The 18759-nt window shown below is 44.2% G+C and overlaps 1 protein-coding gene across 2 annotated transcripts; it reads left to right on the plus strand.

Moving 5' to 3' along the window:
• Positions 1–525: 525 nt before the first annotated feature.
• TUBB3 (tubulin beta 3 class III) lies at positions 526–12961 on the plus strand. 2 transcript variants are annotated; one of them, XM_001377835.5, is made up of 5 exons: positions 526–740; positions 1067–1336; positions 8992–9100; positions 10387–10497; positions 11451–12961. In XM_001377835.5, exons 2-5 carry the CDS (start codon positions 1280–1282, stop codon positions 12524–12526), a joined length of 1353 nt encoding a protein of 450 aa, XP_001377872.2. In that variant the 5' UTR covers positions 526–740; positions 1067–1279; the 3' UTR covers positions 12527–12961. The 2 variants fall into 2 exon arrangements, with proteins under 2 accessions (XP_001377872.2, XP_056667136.1); XM_056811158.1 differs by lacking the exons at positions 526–740; positions 1067–1336 and adding an exon at positions 2099–2119.
• The last annotated feature ends 5798 nt before the right edge of the window (positions 12962–18759 follow it).

Genomic DNA, 18759 nt, shown 5'->3' on the forward strand with positions numbered 1-18759 from the left:
ATGGCTAGATTTAGGGATGGGGCTATGAATTTCAAAAAAACATAAAACAATTATTTAAATATAGCTACCTTTGATTTTAATCCTATGTATTTTACACATTTAAAAGCCATATTCTGAGGTTTCTATAGATTTCACCAGATGCCAAAGGGGTGCATTTCATGTGTAAAAAGCTTAAGAACCTTTTTTCTAAGGCATAGAGAACCACTACTCCAGTTACATGCTGTCTCTTCTTCTCAGGCTTATTCTACAGGCAATAGACCAGGCTGAAGTGGGAGGGAGGTCTAGCCTAAGGGTGCAGAATATCTATTTTTCCTTTTCCTAACTAAGGGGATCTCATGCCTGAATTCCCTAGAAAAAGGAAATATTCTTTTCTTTCTCTCTTTCTCTTTTTTTCTCTCTCTTTCTTCCTTCTTCCTATCTTCCTTCTTTTCCTACCCAACTATTCACTTATGGAACACAGCTTGGTGATGCTTTTCATGGGGCTGGGGCTAGAGAAGGGGAGGAGACCGGAATCTCAGATGCTTGGGGAAGAGAAGGGGAGGAGGGAAACTCTGAAACTGAGGATACAATGGATGTGAAGCTGATTGAGAAGGAAACAAAGAAAAAGGGAATATGGTCTGGGGTAACTTGGAAGAAGATAGCTCCCCCATTCTTCCCCGCCCCTACTGCCACCACCCACTGCTGAACTGGGTGGGGTTTGTGTGACCCTGGTTTTTGCAGATCTAGAGGAGTGCCAGCAGGTGGGTGGGGAAGCCACTATTGTCCTCTGGGGAATCCCTTCCATCACCAGTCCGGGAGACACCTCCTTTCATTCAGATGGGAAGGGACCCCAAAAACCTGACCAGTAGAAGCCCCCCAGCCATATCCCCCCCTTTACTAAATCTGTCTAGACCTGCCCAGAGGGGCCCTGGGCAGCCTGCATCGCATTGTGTGCAGCCAGACAAAGTAACTGTGCTGGGCAGGAGAGCTGGGAGGGTGGGCAGTTCCCTCCCTCAGGACCTAGAGGGTGGGGGTGGCGGGGGGGAGGGATGCGCTGGTTGGTACTGATGCTGCGGGGATGTTGCAGCATTTTTTGCCGGCGGCTCGTGATTGGCTAGGACGGGGATGAGGTCAGCTCTTGGCGGAGTACGCCGCTGTCTGCCCAGCCGCCGGTGCAGCAGCGAGCAGCCTATAAAAGCCGGCGGCCGGTGAGCACCCAGCTTTCTGCAGCCTGCGAGAACGCGACCCACTTCCCAGCTCCGGACGCTCCCCTTGCAGCAAGTCAGCAAGATCAGCGAGGATGAGGGAAATCGTCCACATCCAGGCCGGCCAGTGCGGCAACCAGATCGGAGCCAAGGTAGGGCTTGGAAAAGGGGACAGGTTAGAGACGAGGACCAGAGCCAGAGCTGGGATTGGGGCTGGGGCGGGGCAGAAACACCTCCCTCGGGCTCGAGTGCGCTGGACCAGCCCACTGCGGCAGCTAGAGGGGTGGGTAATTTCGCTTGGCTCTCGGCAGGCCTCGCAGGAAGCTGGGGTTCCCCACTCAGCCTTTGTACTGAGTCGCGCTCGAGGTGGTGGGTCTGCGAGGATCCACCACTCTATTCCCAGAATAGGTCCGGGAGAGCGTTTGGAAGGGAACGAGAGACTCGCGGAGCCGGCTCAGTTGTGCGCAGAAATGGGGACAACGGGTAGGAGATGCTGGAGTGGGGGGCGGAAAGGGGAGCGCCAGGCATACGCGGCGCAGCCTAACCACACCCCAGGACTGCGGCGCCGGCGAACAAAGGGATGAGCTCAGCTTTACGCCAGGCTGCCGGGACGCCTGGGTCCCCGCCCTGCCGGGGTTACCCACCTTTCTTCCGTCATTCCCCGATAAGTCTTCTTTTCTCCCCAAGCCTTGGAGGGTTTCCAAGGCAGGGCTCCCTTTCTCTCTCTCTTCCTCCCTCCCTCCCTCCTTCCCTCTCTCTGCCTCTAAGGCCAGTATGTTGAAAGAGGTGGGGAGTGGGAGATCGAGGAGGGTGTAATTCTTCGTTTTGTCAGACCCCGGTACCTGGGAGCGGTCAACCTGTGCACTCGGGCTGACGACGCCCCCTGTTGGGGAAGCTGGAGACCCGGTCACCTGGGTTTCCCTCGAGAGTTAAGGGTCAGTGATTGGAACCTGGACAGCGACTACTCCCAGGTTCCTTCCCTGAGCTTCTTTGGGGTGGGCGTTGCCCAACCTCAGAGGAGCTGCTTTGCCCTAGGTTTGGGGTTCAGGAAAAAATGGGTGGGGTTGAGCTGGGCGGGGCAGTCGAATGAAGACTATAGTCCCTCTCTCCCCCCTTCTCCCTCCTTCACTGGCAGGACCACATAAACTGTCCTCTTTCCTTCTCCAACACCTCTTCATCTCCTTTTTCCAGTTTCGTCGAGGGTGCCGTACCTTTAAGAAACAGTTCTTTTCTGGATTGTCTGCCCAGAGATGGCCCCAGAAAAACCTTCTCTCATAAAGACTCAGCCACCTCACATCACCCTTCCAGCCCCAGCCCCCTCTTTCTTTGTTCTCCTAAGGGGAAGAAGGGAGTGGAGTTGTGCTGTGATTCCCAGGGTGACCTTGGTCTCAGGTCTCTGCTACCCTAGGATGCTGCCAAGGATGAGGTCAAGACCCTACCTGGAGACCCAATCCTGATCGAATTAGGACCTGGCCCCACCCTGAATAGCCCTATGGAACCAGAGGGTTCACCTCTTGGGAGATGAAGTGGGATCAGTAGAGGAGAGAAGCAACCTTAAAACTGACTCCTCCCTTAAGCCAATCATGAGGATCTCCTGGGATGGGTCTAGTAGAAGCTGAGGGTAGGGAACAAAGCCATCATGAAGAAGGTAGGGCTTCATCAATCTAGAACAACCTAGATCAGGGGAAAAGGTTCAGAAGGGACTAAGGGGCTTAATATCTCTAGTTAATGGAACTGGGACCAAAGTCTCATAAACCCAACAGGTGGTAGCAGAGGCAGTAAGGAAAAATCGGTATCCTAGCTTTTTGGTTAGGGTAGAAAACCCTCAGCTCATCATCTGAAACAAAGATAGTGTCCTAAGTGGGAATATGGTTCAATTAAAATCAACCCAGGGGAAAAAAGGAAAGTAGGTGGGTATTAGAGAGGGACAAAACCCCCAAAGACCTTTGCTAGGAGAAGAATGGCAATTCAGAGGCAGAGGTCCTGGATCTAAATCTTGGCTCTGATACTAACCTATATGACTTTAGGTTATTAGTTCCCTCCCATGACCCTCCCCCCATTTTTATAAAATGAATGAGTTGGACCAGATTGGAGGGGAATCCATTCAAATCAGAGAATTGGATTAAATAGCTTCTGAAATCCCTTTCAGCTTTTAGTTCTAAATTTTTTAAGGTTCCTTTAAGTTCTAAACTCTGTGATCCTATAAGCAGCAGCCCCTGAGGAAGCCAGTCAGAAGAACAAAAAGCTAATTAATATACTGGAGGGGAAACAGCTGCCCACGTGGCACTGATATGTAAATTGTATGTGTGAGTCTCCTCTGATGTTTCTGGTAGAGGCACCTGCTGCAGTGTGAGGCAGCACTAATCGTGGATCAGACCCTTCAGACACATCTGTGCCTGCTCAGAATGAAGAATAAGGAAGGAGGAGGGGGAGGGGTAGAAGGAGAGGAAGACTGGCCCATCTCCTGCTCCACTGGGGGTGGGGAGGAGGAGGAAGGGTTTGGGGATAGGAAACTGAAATCAAATCAGGTCTCCTTCTGGAGTAGGGAGAGCAGCTGTGGCTATGACAGCAGTCACCCTCAGCCCAGAGGGTCTGTTGGCTCATTAGGCAGGTCACTGGGGGATTGGGCAGGCACAGAACACCTGCCACAGAGCAGGGTCAGGGGCTGAGGGCCAAAAGGGGAGAGGAGGAGGGAGTGTAAGTGGACACAAGACTAATCAAGAGCATTGCCTGGGACAATGATGTTTATTAGTCATCACTCTGGGGACCCCCAGAGCAATAGCAGTCTAAGGGACAGATATTTGGACAGATATTAGAGCTTGATATTTGGTCCCCAGGATCATGGTGAAGTGGGAAGATCTTTGGATTTGGAGTCTGAGGATTCAAATCCAGTTCTACTTACTACTTAGTGTGTGGGTGACCTTGGGAAGCACTTCATTTCTGTGGCTCTGTTTTCCCATATGTAAAATTAAGTTATCTAAAGTCCAGTGTTCCTACTTGCCATGTTACCTTGGGCTAGTTGCAGTATCTGGAAAAAGATGAGTATGCTCTTGGAGATAAAGTAAGACTAAGTGATGTCAAGTCACTTTTACTCATTCCTAACAGAAATGTTTCAATCCAGGGCTTTATGGTGATTTCATTAAATTAGACTATCTTGTGGGCATAAAGAGATTTAAAATCATTTCTCTTCTACTCTCTTGGGTCCAAGAGATACTGGAATCATAGATTATTTTAGGAAAAACAAACTGGATATCACACACACACACACACCTCTGCCCCCATAATGTGCTAGTTCCTTACTCAAGAATGCAGTGATCAGTCTTTTGAAGGTCTTAGCTAAATGCCAGGATCTGTTCCCCACCCCTAGGGGACCTCCCCTACCTTGTGGGAAGGTGAATGAGTAAGGCCCAGGGGTGGCCCTGCCTGACCCTTAGGGAAGAAAGAAGGGAAAACACACTCTTCTTTGATGCGTCACATTTGAGCTAATGCTGGTGCTTCTTGGAAAATTGGGACAGCAGCACCCAGCATGTGACCCAGCTGCCTGGGGAGTAGAGAGCTTGCGCAGGTAAAGCAGGAGCACTCTGCAGTGGCCTGTGAGACAAAAGAGATCTGTGGACCTTGGGTGATGTGAACAGTTAGTTGAACTCCCTTGGGTTCAGAGAAATCAGCATGGTTCTTGTCAACTGAGTACCTATGGCCCCCACTCCCTTATTCCTGATGCTTCCATCTACCTCTGCCTGGGATCCTGAGTTTAAGAAATGACATCTCTCCATAAGCTATTCTTTTTCATTTATTGTCTCAGTCTCCCTAGCCAGGAGCTCAGGCTCTTTTTTTGGTGCAGGATCAGAAACTTAAATCCCTTAGGCATTCCATCTTCTCAACCTATATGGGACACTCAGATTCTTTGTGTCAGCTCCTGGAAAAGCTTTGATTTGTTCCTTTGATCCAAGAGGTCTTAGCCCAGATCTTCTGGGAGACTGGTAAAGACACTCAGTGGAGCTTTGAGAGGCCTTCAGAGGCAAGCCCAACCCATAAATTGGCATTCAGCCAGTCTTAGCTCTGGTTTTCTTATCACCATAGCCTGGCCCTCTGCTCTAATTTGTGTCTCTGGCCTCTTACCTGTCATTAGAAGTCTGCCTCATTAACAGAACTGAAGTCTCTGCCTCCTCATTCATCATAATGGCAATGGATAACTGCAATTGTTGCCCCCTTCTCTTCCCTCTCTTTCTAGGTTGTTGAGCAAAACATCTTGGTTTAGGAACTGCAGGGAGGAATCTTTATGCATAAAGGGGGAAAGTTTTAGCTTCCCTTTTGGGATTACCAACCAATTCTTTCTCTCTCCAATCACCGACTCCTGCTCCTAATCCATTTTAGGTTAGGAATGAATGGGTCTTACATCTGGGTAAGGTAGTGACTCCCCAGAAAAGCACCAGGTTGGGAGCATGGGAAAAAAAAGCATGAGGACTTTTTCACATCTTAAAAAAAAAAAATAACCCATCAGGAATTGTGACTAAACCCTTGAGTGCCCCCTAGTCCTTTTCTTTGAGTACAGTCTTAGGGCATTCCAGTTCTAAATATATTGCCATATATATTCGATGTTTCTCCCATGTCCCTTAGTTCTAGGGATAGATTTTCCCTTAACCTAATGCACTTCCCTGCAAAGCCAGGAAACAAAGGTATTAAACCTCTGTACTGGGTTGGGGAGAAGGGACAGTTGGGTAGTGACCTGAGGGTTGTTGGCACCATGGACAGCTCCTCCAGGGTTTTCTCGGTTCTATTTCCCCACTATCTGCTACACCTCAAAAATTGTTTTGAAGATACAGACCAGTATAATGTCTTATACATAGGATAATAGATGAAGCTCTAGACAGTAAATTCAAAGGCCATCTAGTCGAATAACCAGGAAGAAACTGAGATCCAGGGAAGTAGTGACTTGCACAAGATCAAGATTGCAAATATCAGAGGCAAGATTTGAATTCAAAGTCCTCAGAATCAGTCCTCTGACTAAAGTATCTGCCTCCATCATGAGGTCCTTAATACATATTTGCTGAGTTGAATGGAATTGAACTTTAATTGAATCTTTTTTGGGGTAGTAGGTAGCAGAATTTCAGTGTTTGGACCCAACTATTTCTCAATATATCCTATGTAGTTCTGTAATTTATTCTGGCATCCCAATAACCCCTGATCAGTCAACTACAAAAGCTGAATCTCCCCTCAGCTCCCCTGACCTGGGGCAGAGATTTCCTACTGTTAAAAGTGCCCTAATTGCCAGAGAGTTGACCATTAGGAGATGTGGCTTTTTTTAGCCACATCTCATGAAGATGCTTTACTGAGGAGAGACAGTGTAGAATAATAGACAAAGAACTGGCCTTGAGGTCAAGAGGATATGATTTTAAGTCTTGCCTCTGACACATGCTAGCTGTGTGATCCTGGGCAGGTCACTTAGCTTCAGAATTCCCAGACAACTCTCTAAGACTGTAAGAACAATGGCTGGTATGTAATTCTTAGACTATTTCTTCACCAGGTGCTCCCTGACACAACCTCAAATCTATTCATCTATATTCCCTTCCCCCTTAGGGGGGGGAAACATGATGGGTTTTGTAAGGCCATTGTCCCCAGCAGCTAATTGTCACAGCCCAGAGATAACCAACCCAGAATGTTCGCTAGGGCTCACTACTTAGAAGGCTCCTGGGTTTGGGTCATAGCTTAGAATTACAGCCTCTGAAATCAGAACTAGACAAAGGAAGTTATCTTAGTCATAGACTAAATAATTGGAGGAAAGATGGCAAAGGAATATGGGGGGGGGGGGAGTGCATTTCTATTATATGCCAAGAACTGTGCTAAGCACTTTTCAAGCATTAGCTCATTTGAAAGAAGAGCATGCCCACCGAGTGAGGGTGAGCTTTAAAATACAAGTTAGAATATTTGCTCTAAAAACTCAGTTGTGGCAAAGATGTACAATGGGAAGAGGGAAAGGAATAAGCATTTATCTAGCACCTACAGTGTTCCAGGCACTGTACTAAGCTTTTGGAAGATTATAATTTCATTGGGACCTCATAACAACTCCGAGAGGTAAATGCTAATGCAATCCCTATGTTACAGTTGAGGAATCTGTAGTAAGAGGATCAGGGTTCAAATTCCAGTTTTGGTACTTAATACCTATGTGACCCTGGGTAATTCTTTTCATGTCTCTCAGCCTCAGTTTCCTCATTTGCAAAATGAGAGGTGGACATAGTAGTAATAATAGTTAGTGTTAATATAGTACTTGAAGGTCTGCAAAACACTTGACATTTGTTATCTCATGTGATCCTCATGTGAGACAGGTACTTTTATTATATTCGTTTTACAGAAGAGGAAAGTTTCTTTTATCACTGAAGTTCTGATTCTAAGCATTTTAAAATAGTTCTAGGTATAAAAGCTAAGAATCTGAAATGAGAATCATGCCTTAAAGGGAAATCATTCAAGAACAGGCTTGACACATATTAGTGATTAGCACTGATTTTCTAAAATCCTTGCATTTTAAAGTTAGAAAAAATATACTTTTTAAAAGCCCCTTAACCTCCTGTCTTATTATCGATCCTAAGGCAGAAAAGCGGGAGGGGCCAGGCGATTGAGGTTAAGTGACTTGCCCAGAGTCACACAGCTAGGAAATGTTAGAGGTCAGATTTGAACCCAGGTCCTCCCAACTCCAGTCCTGAGGCTCAAAAAATACTTTTAAGAGCTTTAACATGTATTATCTGGTCTGATTTTCACAGCAATCTTACAAAATAAAGGGCAGGGATTTGAATTTCCTTGACTTTCTTCAAGACTTATTCAAATCCCATCTTCTACCAGGAGGCCTTTCCCATTCTCTGGCAGTCAGATGCTAAATCTTTCCCCTTACAGAATGCCTTTGTCTCTTCTGTATGCATATCTTGTTGACCCCTAGTTATCTGCATGCTGTTGACCCTAATAGAATGTGAACTCCATGAGGACTGGAACTTTTTACTCTTTCTTTGTATCCCCAGTATTTAGCACAGAGCCTTGCACACATTAAACACCCCATAAATGCTTCCTTTAAAATAATCATAACAATAGCTAACGTTTATTTAACACTTACTATGTACAGCTACTGTGCTAAGTGCTTTCCAATTAGTATCTCATTTGATCCTTACAATAATCTTGGAAGGTAGGTACTGTTATTATTCCCATTTTACAGATGAGGAGACAGGGCAAACAGAAGTTAAGTGACTTGCCCAGGGTCACATAGCTAGTATGTGTCTGAAGTTGGACCTGAACTCATGCCTTCCTTACTCCAAATTTGCCACTCTATCCACTGCACTACCTTGCTGCCTCTAAAAACTTAAATAGAATTTCATGGTGACTCAGTGTTTTATGTATATTTCCAATTGATCTTCACAAGAAATTCATGAGGTAGATAATACAAGAATTACTCCCATTTTCTATATATCCAGTTTAATAAGTAAGTAATGGGACTGGGATTTGAAACCAGATCTTATGACTCCAAAGTCAGTGCAGTATGAATTTTTCTTGCAGCTTCTCACTCTGACATCTTCCTAGATGTTCTCCTCAATTCTTTTTCCACCAAACCAGGTTGTCTTGGACAAATCTAAAGGAAAAAGAGGTCAAATTAAGTTCCAAAAGGTTATATTTCTTCCCTAAGATAGTGACAGGACCTAGAACTCAGATCTTCTAGGTCGGTGCTCTGGAGGTACATGCTAATTGTTAGACAACAGAACTTAACATTGCTGACCATTTCCCCCTCCTTAACCATTGTCCATGTCTATATCTCTGTGTCTCTCATCAGTTTTGGGAAGTGATCAGTGATGAACATGGCATAGATCCCAGTGGTAACTATGTGGGTGACTCAGACCTGCAGCTGGAGAGGATCAGTGTTTACTACAATGAAGCCTCATGTAAGTATCTCTTCAGTCCACATGAGCCCTTGACTTCCTAATCTGCTCTTATGCTGTGGCATGAACTAAAAATACTTTAGCCTGGGGGATCAATAGGACTACAGAAACTGGAAGTTGAGTTTGTGGCTAGGGTGAGATGGGAAGAACCCCTCAAGATTGGATGGAACCTACAAGGAAGTTCTGGGCTGGCTCTGATCTCCCAAGTCAGGAATAACCTTTTCTCATCAAGATCTTAGGTATCATTTTGCTGACTTTCACCCCGAGAGGAGCAATAAATCAAATACAAAATAATACATTCTATTTGTTGATGTGTTGTGGCCCCTGACTAGACTCTAAACAAATCTCTTTCCTTTCTTCCTTTACTCTCCATTGCCTATGGCGGCAGCAGCTCTCTGCACTGCACACAATAGGCAACCAATAATTGTTCACTGTATTGAAATTGGCAGTCCTCCAATTATCTGGATTAGGGGAAAATAGATTAAGTTGGGATCTACAATAGTGTGGCTTGGTAGAGGAACTATGCAGTTGCAGGAGGACTAAGGGAACATTGAGTATTTTATGAAGATCCATTCCATTGGCTTCTCCATGGTATTTCAGAGTGATGCTTACATTTGTATAATTCCAACAACCCATTCCATTGGCAGAAGATCTCTATCTAGGGGGCAGCTGGGTGGCTCAGTGGATTGAGAGTCAGGCCCAGAGATGGGAGGTGTCCTGCGTTCAAATCTGGACTCAGACACTTCCTAGCTGTGTGACCCTAGGCAAGTCACTTGACCCCCTCTGCCTAGCCCTTACCACTCTTCTGCCTTGGAACCAATACGCAGAATTGATTCTAAGATAGAAGGTAAGGGTTAAAAAAGTCCCTATCACTTGCCAGTCATCCTCCCTTGCCTCCATATAATGCTCCTTTGTCTCAAAAGTGCAGGAAAAGAGATCATATAAGCCCTTTAGCCATGTGTGGAAAAATATTCCTCACTTCTCTGCTGAGAAACAGGAAATATATATCCTTGTCAGTCCTCTGAATTCAAGATTGCTTACTGCACAGATCTGAAAGATGTTTCCCAGTCTCCCATCTATTCTAGCAATGAATAGATTATTCAATCTTTGCCTAAGAAAATGATGGGTAGAATGGGAGAGCCTTAGCCTGAGGGAGCTCTAAAGTAGAAGGGACTTCAGCAAGTCAGAGCAGGAGTTTTTCTGGGGAAAGCAGGTCTATGGGATATTGACAATTTGGCCGTAGACCTCCAGGGTTCTGTATAAATCCATCTGTTTTCTCATTTCCCTAGCTCACAAGTATGTGCCCAGGGCCATCCTAGTGGACCTCGAGCCTGGAACCATGGACAGCGTTCGATCTGGTGCTTTTGGTCATCTCTTCAGACCTGACAACTTCATCTTTGGTATGTTTTCCTGCTGCTACCCCTTCTTTAGTCTTCTTTAAAAAACAAACAAACAAAAACCTTCCTCCTTGTCTTAGAATCAATACCAGGAATCAGTTCCAAGGCAGAAGAGTGGGAAGGACTAGGCAATTGGGATTAAGTGACTTGCCCAGGATCACAAAGCTATACCCCTTCCTTCTTTAGATATACTAACACAGAAATCTCAATAGAGAACTAACAAAAGTGGAGAGGGAAGAAGAGAAAGGATTGTTTAGTTTACCTTGCATTTACTTAGATATACTTTTCTTTTCAAATTGCTTTCACATCCAGTTTCTCACTTATTCAAATAGCTCTGTGGGGTTAAGTAGGGAAGGGAAGGCATTATCCATATACAGATGAGGAAACAGGCTTAGAAGAATGAAGTAATTTGCTCAGCATCACTCAGGTCAACAGCTAGGTCACATGGGTGAACATGAGTCTCCTTTTGGTCTGATTCTATTTCCATGGAATACACACTGAACTCCCTCTAGACTCACTTTAAAGAGCCACAGAGCTATTTGGCAATGATATCCCCATTTCACACATGGGAAAACTGACGCAAAGATTTTCATTGCTTCTTCTTTTGTTTCTGAAGCAGACACAATTCCCAACTGCCTCTGATATAGCCTAGTAGCATGGAAAGCACATTCAGCTAGGAATAATAAGTTGTGGGTTCAAGTCTCAGGTGCCATTTAGTAATCCTACAATGTTGGACAATTCATTTGGTCTCCCTGAGGCTTACTTTGTTCACCTATAAAACAGGGAGAGTAACCATTTCCCTGCCTGCCTCATGAGGTTGCTGGAAAAAGGAATTTGATAGATCTTTATACCCTGTAAATGCTTATTCTAATGTAAGCTACAATCTGCTTACTCCACTGAGCCCTACTTGTTGGTTTTTACCTCTCAATTACCTCATTTTCTCCCCTGTGTCACAGGTCAGAGTGGTGCTGGGAACAACTGGGCCAAGGGTCACTACACTGAGGGGGCTGAACTGGTGGATTCAGTGCTAGATGTGGTGAGGAAAGAGTGCGAGAACTGTGACTGTCTTCAGGGGTTCCAGCTCACTCATTCCTTGGGTGGGGGCACTGGCTCAGGTATGGGCACCCTTCTCATCAGCAAGGTCCGGGAGGAGTACCCTGACCGAATCATGAACACTTTCAGTGTGGTACCCTCCCCTAAAGTCTCCGACACAGTGGTGGAGCCCTACAACGCAACCCTGTCCATCCACCAGCTGGTGGAGAACACAGACGAGACCTATTGCATCGACAATGAAGCCCTTTACGACATCTGCTTCCGCACCCTCAAGCTAGCCACCCCCACCTATGGTGACCTCAACCACCTGGTTTCTGCCACCATGAGTGGTGTCACCACTTCCTTGCGCTTCCCTGGCCAGCTCAATGCCGATCTCCGGAAACTGGCTGTCAACATGGTGCCATTCCCCCGCCTACACTTCTTCATGCCTGGCTTTGCCCCACTCACAGCCCGTGGCAGCCAGCAGTATCGAGCTCTAACAGTCCCTGAGCTCACCCAACAGATGTTTGATGCCAAGAATATGATGGCAGCCTGCGACCCTCGCCACGGACGCTATCTGACAGTGGCTACTGTCTTCCGCGGCCGAATGTCCATGAAGGAAGTAGATGAGCAGATGTTGGCCATCCAGAGCAAGAACAGCAGCTATTTTGTGGAATGGATCCCCAACAATGTGAAGGTGGCTGTCTGTGACATCCCACCCCGTGGCCTGAAGATGTCTTCTACTTTCATTGGCAATAGCACAGCCATACAGGAGCTCTTCAAACGGATCTCTGAGCAGTTCACTGCCATGTTCCGTCGCAAGGCCTTCCTTCACTGGTACACCGGGGAGGGGATGGATGAGATGGAGTTCACAGAAGCCGAGAGCAACATGAATGACTTGGTGTCCGAGTACCAGCAGTACCAGGATGCCACAGCAGAGGAGGAAGGAGAGATGTATGAGGATGATGAAGAAGAATCAGAGGCCCAGGGGGCCAAGTGAAGTCACTTGGGGTTGGGCAGGAGGCACTGAGTGGGCAGGACCCAGGAAGAAGCCTGTCGTTGACTGGGGTTGGGACAGAAAGTCTCCCTCACCAGGGCAAGTTTTTTCCAGATCATCCAGTCATCTGACAGAGTCCTCCATCTTTGCTTCCAGTTAGCTGAGAGCTAGATACCCGGCTTCTAGTTGCTTCACATTAAAGGTTCCCAAACTTCAGTCATTCAGTATTTAATAATGTTCCCCTTCCTTCGTCCCATCCCCTTACATCCCCATTATGATGTGTTAGCTCAATTTCTGTACCCTTTCTACCCCAGATCCTTTTCCTCTTGCATTTTTTAACATATTTTCCATAGTCCCAATGTTCTTATTTTTTACTGATTTGTGTTGATTTTTATTTTTTGGAATACTCAATAAATTTATTGCTGTCTGATACCCTCATCCTGGAATGGCCAACTCCTTATTTGGGGCAGAGAATAAATAGTTGAAGGGAGGGTGGCCAGGAGCCACAAAGGAAGACTTATCAGTTTGGTGGAACTACAGAAACCATGTCTCCAAGGAGTGACAACAACCCACAGTTAACTCTTCCTTTCACAGGAGGAAATGTCCCTGGAGGAAGTCCTTTGGTACAAAAGTAAATCTGATTTTTCACCCTAGAAACCATGACTTGTGTTATCCCCAGAGTAAAGGAGGCCTGTCTACTTCTTTTTAGATCCTCTAAATACAGGAAAGGGTATGTATTGTCAGTTCTAGCACTAAGTCCTTATATTCAGAGTATCTGAGACAAAGGAAGTGCCATTTGGACACCAGAAGGTGCATCAGTTATCAGATAAAGTATCATTTCCACCAGACCCGGAACTCTTGTTTCTGAGGACCAGAGCTGTATTTCCAAGTAGTGTGTCCTCAGCCTTTGATGGGTGCTTAAGTCTATTTCTCAGCATGCCTCCTTGGAGCTCTATTTCTAACCACCTCGCACACCCACTCTCATTTCTTCAACCAAGACCACTGGTGTAGAGCTGTGCTTTAGGGGTCCATTTCCTGAATGCCAACCTAAAAAGTGCCATTCTCTTCCCTTCCTCTTAAGCTTAGTGCTCCATATTAAAATATAGAATTTTAGGATTCAAGCCCCTTTTTACATTTTACAAATGAAGACACAAAAGCCAAATAGTGAAATCAAGTAATTTGCAAAGGTCAAGTAGCTGACTAGTGGTGGAACTAGACTTATTAGCCTCCATTCCCATCAATGTGCTTAATGCTACACCCAGAGACTTGTCCCACTCCTTCATACCAATCTGACTCTTCTAAGCCTATATCACTACATCTGCCTGGTTCTTTCCCCTAATTTTCTCCCTGGCCCCATAGTTATGCTGCATTTCTGAAAGCATCATTCACAATCACTTTTGGTCATTCTTCAAATTGTTTCCTCCCTTTGGAAAGTAGGTTTGGAGGCTCTATTTTTGGCTTTTTCAAATTAAAGACAGAAGACTTTCAAAAGACCATACAGAAGCTATGTAGCACAGTGATAGAACACCAGGCCTGAAATTGGGAGGACCTGGGTTCAAATTTGGCCTCAGACACTTCCCAGCTGTGTGATCCTGTACAAGTCACTTAACCCCAATTGCCTAACCCTGACTTCTCTTCTGTCTTAGAATTGATACTAAGAAAGAAAGTCAAGGTTTAAAAAAAAAACCCATCAGTAGGACTAGGGATAAATCCAGATTTCCTCACATTTGATCCACCCAAAAGCCTAGTTCCATTGTCATGGAAGATGGTGGAGCGAGGTGTCGACTATTTTGGGAACTCCCATGATGTATATTTGTATAAGGAATTGGACTCTACTGTCCCTGTTCTTTCTGCCCCTCTTTGTAGGTTCTTCCAAGAGATAATTAACCCTGGAACTTCTTGATTCCTGGCAATTTCATTGAAAGGGATGAGGAAGGAGATAATTTGTTCTATTCCTAGGTTAAAAGATGATCATGTTCAGTGCCTATACTGTAAGAAGTGAAGCTGATAGAATTTTAGCCTTGGAGTGGTCCTCAAAGGTGTTCTAGTCTAAACATCCCCTCTACAGTATGCATGACACATGGCCATCCAACTTCTGCCTGAACACTTCCAGGGATAGGGAATTCCCTAGTTTCCAGACAACTGCATCTTCAGAAAGCTTTTGTAAGGAGTAAATCTGAACTACATTTGCCAATGAATACCATTGATGGTGTATCCTAACCTGGCTCCAGTACCTATATACACTCAACTGGTCATCCATACTCCTTACACTATCATATCATTTTCCCTTATATTTTCCCCTGTAAGAATTAAATTTTAATGGTTTGACTAAAATATATGAAGATTCTAAATAATAATTGTGGTTGCCAATTCAATGTATTATTGCTCAAAGTCAAAATGACTTTAATAGCTTTTATTTACAAAAGAGGTAGAAAGAGTAAAAGCAGAGAAATGCAAAAGGGTAGAGAAGACATTAGCCTATCTAACTAAATATTGCTTAGGTGCTCAACTCAGCCAGGACTTGTTGACCTTCAACTTGAACTAAACTCTCTCCAGTATACAGGAAGGGAAAGTTAGCTATTCACTAACCCAAAGTTCCCTCCAAGAGGGATGACTTGAGCTGAAGTTGACTCCTGAGGCCAACTTTCTTCCTTGAGCTGACCATCTTCTTGAAGCTGACTTCCTTTTTGGAGTCAACTTTTTAGCCCCAGAAATTCAGGGACTTTTATAGTGGCTTTTTCTCTCTTCTCCTTTCACAAGGGCCAATCAGGGCTTCCAAATTGTCCAGCACTGCCCAGGTTTATGGGAACCACTCCTCACCTTCTGGAGAGGTGAATACTCATCAAAAGAGTTTACAGATTCCTGGCTGACTAAGGTGTGAATTCTCACTTCCTGGCTGATTGAGTTGAAAGGGTGGAGAGCTCCTCCACCTAGTGCTAAGTAGGATGTTCAAGCCTTTGTTGATTCAATTAAAAAATAGACAAAGGAGAGTTAATCCTGTCTTCACAATCTAGTGAGGTACTAAGTAGGGAGGGATACTTAAGTTATTGTTAACCAAAGTGTTAACTCAAAATAAACAAAGGGGGAAAAGGATTCCCTTTCACAGCATAAACTCAGAAAGAACAAAGAATTCCCTTTTACACTGCCCCAAAGTCTGCCTCCCTGTTAGCTTCCATTCTTTTGTTCTTTCCCAGCTAGACAGAATTTCTAATAGTTCTTTCATATGTAATTACAAATTATAGCCTCATAATTTGAACAGATCTCAGAGGTTCATTCTGTCCTTGGCCAAGAATGGCTTCTATTCTATGGCATCCCTAACATTAAGTCTTTGTTTGAATATCTCCAGGGAGGGGAAACCTACTCTTTACCTTCCAAAATAACATAACATTATATATTAAGACATTTTTTATTACAGAAAACCAAAACTAAAACCTGCTTCTTCAACTTCCATCTGTTTCTACCCTCTGGGGCCAAGCAGAACAAATTCAATGCCTCTTTGATATGCTAACCCTTCCAAAATTTAAAGACAGTAGTCATGTTCACTCTGGCTTTTCTACTACAGGCTAAAAACTCACAGATCTTTGAACTGAATTGGGTTCTTCAAGGACCATTGGGAATAGATGAGATGAATTATAGGTTTGTCTTCTGTCTCACTTCCATCTTTATTCCTTTCTTCTGCCTGTTATGATAGTTAGAAGGCTTGCAAAGCATTGTACATATGCTATCTTATTTGATCCTCATGAAAACTCTGCATTGTAGGTATTATGATTATCCTAATTTGGGGGGGGGGAATGAATTTTAATGAAGTAGAAGGCTTCCAATTATTCCTGATGAAAGGGTCAGACATATATAGAAACCCTGAACAATAAACACAGCAGTTATATATATATATGTGTGTGTGTGTGTGTGTGTGTGTAAACAGGTAAACATAAATAAACAATCATAAGTGACTAAATAAGGATAAACTGCTTATATGCAAATTTGGGGAGGTGACATGTCCCCTGTGACCCTTATTTGGAGTTATAGAAGGAGTCAAATTCGACAAGCTCTGGGAATGATTCTGTCATGTCTTTATATTTAAAGAAGAATAAAAAGACAAAGGAAGAGTAATGCACTGGAGGAAAGGAAATGAAGGTTAATAAAATTATTTCACATAATCTGGGTGCATGAGTAGACATTTATATCAATAAGGAGCATGGAATAGTGGGGAATAGTTGACACAAAACTCACTTTCACCTGAACAGGTCAAAAGAGCAAAGAATACACATACACACAAGTTGGGTACAGAAATATATTTCACTCAATAAGTGTAAAATTAATTTTAGTCTGTAGTAATAGAAATATTATATTTATGAGGTTTATTAAGGATTATTAGAAGTCAAGGAATAAAGAAAATATAAACAAGAAAACCACATGCCTAGGGATGATTAGCCTATTCAAACCCCCCAAGCTTAGCTTACTCACTACATCCTTGCAAATGGAAGAGTAGAGACCACTGTGAGGCAGAGAGTCAGTTAAATATTCATTGTGATCTTGCCCAGGTGGGGACTCAGGTGAGATTATAGGGAATTCTGGGAAGTACCAAGGACTTCTGGGGATTGAAGTCTAGGGTTCAAATCTCCATTTTACAGAAGGAAATTGAAGGGAAAGAGAAGGGAGAATTGAGAATTCAAGGGAGAGTAGAATAAGAGATGGGATAGTTCTAAGCAAAACAAGTTCTAATTAAGGATGAAAAAATATTTGTAGCTCTTTTTGAAGTAGTGAAATAAAGAATGTAAACTGACTGGAAACTGTTACTATTGAACTGGTAAAGGTAAACTGACTGAAAACTGTTACTTGTTGAATAGAGAGGAAAAACTGAAGGGAACTGTTACTTCACAATGGCTGCTGTTCTCTTGCTGGCTGTGTCTAGAGAGGGCTGCCTATAGGGAACCTGAGGCTACTTATATGTAATGGAGGGATGCCACACACAGGGATACTGGTACACAGGGGACACTGCTCTGGGGTTTACTCTGGGGTTTACTCTGGGGTTTGTTCTGGGGTTTACCTACTGATCCCTACTGATTGTTGATGGATCAATCTATTTCCTAACTCCTTCCTCCCTCACTCCCTCCCTTGCCTCCCTCACCTCCTCAATCTTCCTTGAAGCCTTTGACTCCTTCCCTCCCTCCTGAATGAACTATAAAGATACTCTAGTTGCTTTCTCAGTCAAGGGGTTTATTAAGATAACAGGATGGGAAACTGAGGTAAGAGCGATGAGGAATTTCCATAATCTAAAAGATAAAAATTGAGGGTTTGGAGAGTCACAAGTGTGACTCTTAGACAGTTATAAAGATGGAGGACAATAGCAATTCAAAATCTTCTTTCTTCTTCCCAAATCAGCCAGATCTCTCAGCTTAACCCCAGAAAGAAACAAAGTTCAAAGTCTCTCCTTTTCTCCTGGTCAGCTCAACTCTCTTATAGACCACCAACTCAAAAGCTTCTCCTCTGATCAGCTTCCACTGCTCAGAGCCAAAGTCCCAAAAACCAAGTTTCTCCTCTCTGAGTGTGTCCAGCAAACCCCAACTGCCTCTCCTGGGAACATTCCATTGGAACCCTAGCTTTTGCATCTTGGTCCACAAGTCCTGCAAACCTCTCTCTCTCTCTCTCTCATGTCTCTATCACAGTAGCAAATATCAGTAATCTAAAGAGGTGCACACAAATTGGAGGGATGGCTAAACAGAATAAATGTGGAGAATACTATTGTACTGTAAGAAATGAAGAAGGAGTAGATTTCAGAGAAGTCTGGGAAGACTTGTATGAATTGATGCAGAATAAAGTGAACAGAACCAAGAGAAAAATTTATATGATGACAACAATAGGGGGAAGACAAACAGCTTTAAAAGAACTAGGCAGGGGCAGCTGGTAACTCAGTGGATTGAGAGCTAGACCTAGAGATGGGAGATCCTGGGTTCAAATCTGGACTCAGACCCTTCCTAGCTGTGTGACTCTGGGCAAGTCACTTAACCCCCCTTGCCTAGCCCTTATCACTCTTTTGCTTTGGAACCAATTAGTGGTATTGATTCTAAGGCGGAAGGTAAGGGTTTAAGAAAAAAAAAAGAACTGGGGAGTCTGCTTATTGTAACAGTGTATAATGACCAATCACAATTCCAGAGAACTAATGATGAAACATGCAGATGAGTGATTAGAGTATTCTTTTGGATCTGACTAAAACAGAAATTTGTTTTGATTGACTA

This window comes from Monodelphis domestica, chromosome 1, assembly GCF_027887165.1.
Source record: "Monodelphis domestica isolate mMonDom1 chromosome 1, mMonDom1.pri, whole genome shotgun sequence".
Classification (NCBI taxonomy): domain Eukaryota; kingdom Metazoa; phylum Chordata; class Mammalia; order Didelphimorphia; family Didelphidae; genus Monodelphis; species Monodelphis domestica.

What these genes read in the sequence shown, in the direction of transcription:
- TUBB3 (XM_001377835.5), top strand. Translation starts at nt 1,280, where the DNA reads ATGAGGGAAATCGTCCACATCCAGGCCGGCCAGTGCGGCAACCAGATC. An exon ending in TTACTACAATGAAGCCTCAT is followed by an intron (nt 9,101 to 10,386) that starts GTAAGTATCTCT and finishes TCATTTCCCTAG; the next exon opens with CTCACAAGTATGTGCCCAGG. An exon ending in ACCTGACAACTTCATCTTTG is followed by an intron (nt 10,498 to 11,450) that starts GTATGTTTTCCT and finishes CCTGTGTCACAG; the next exon opens with GTCAGAGTGGTGCTGGGAAC.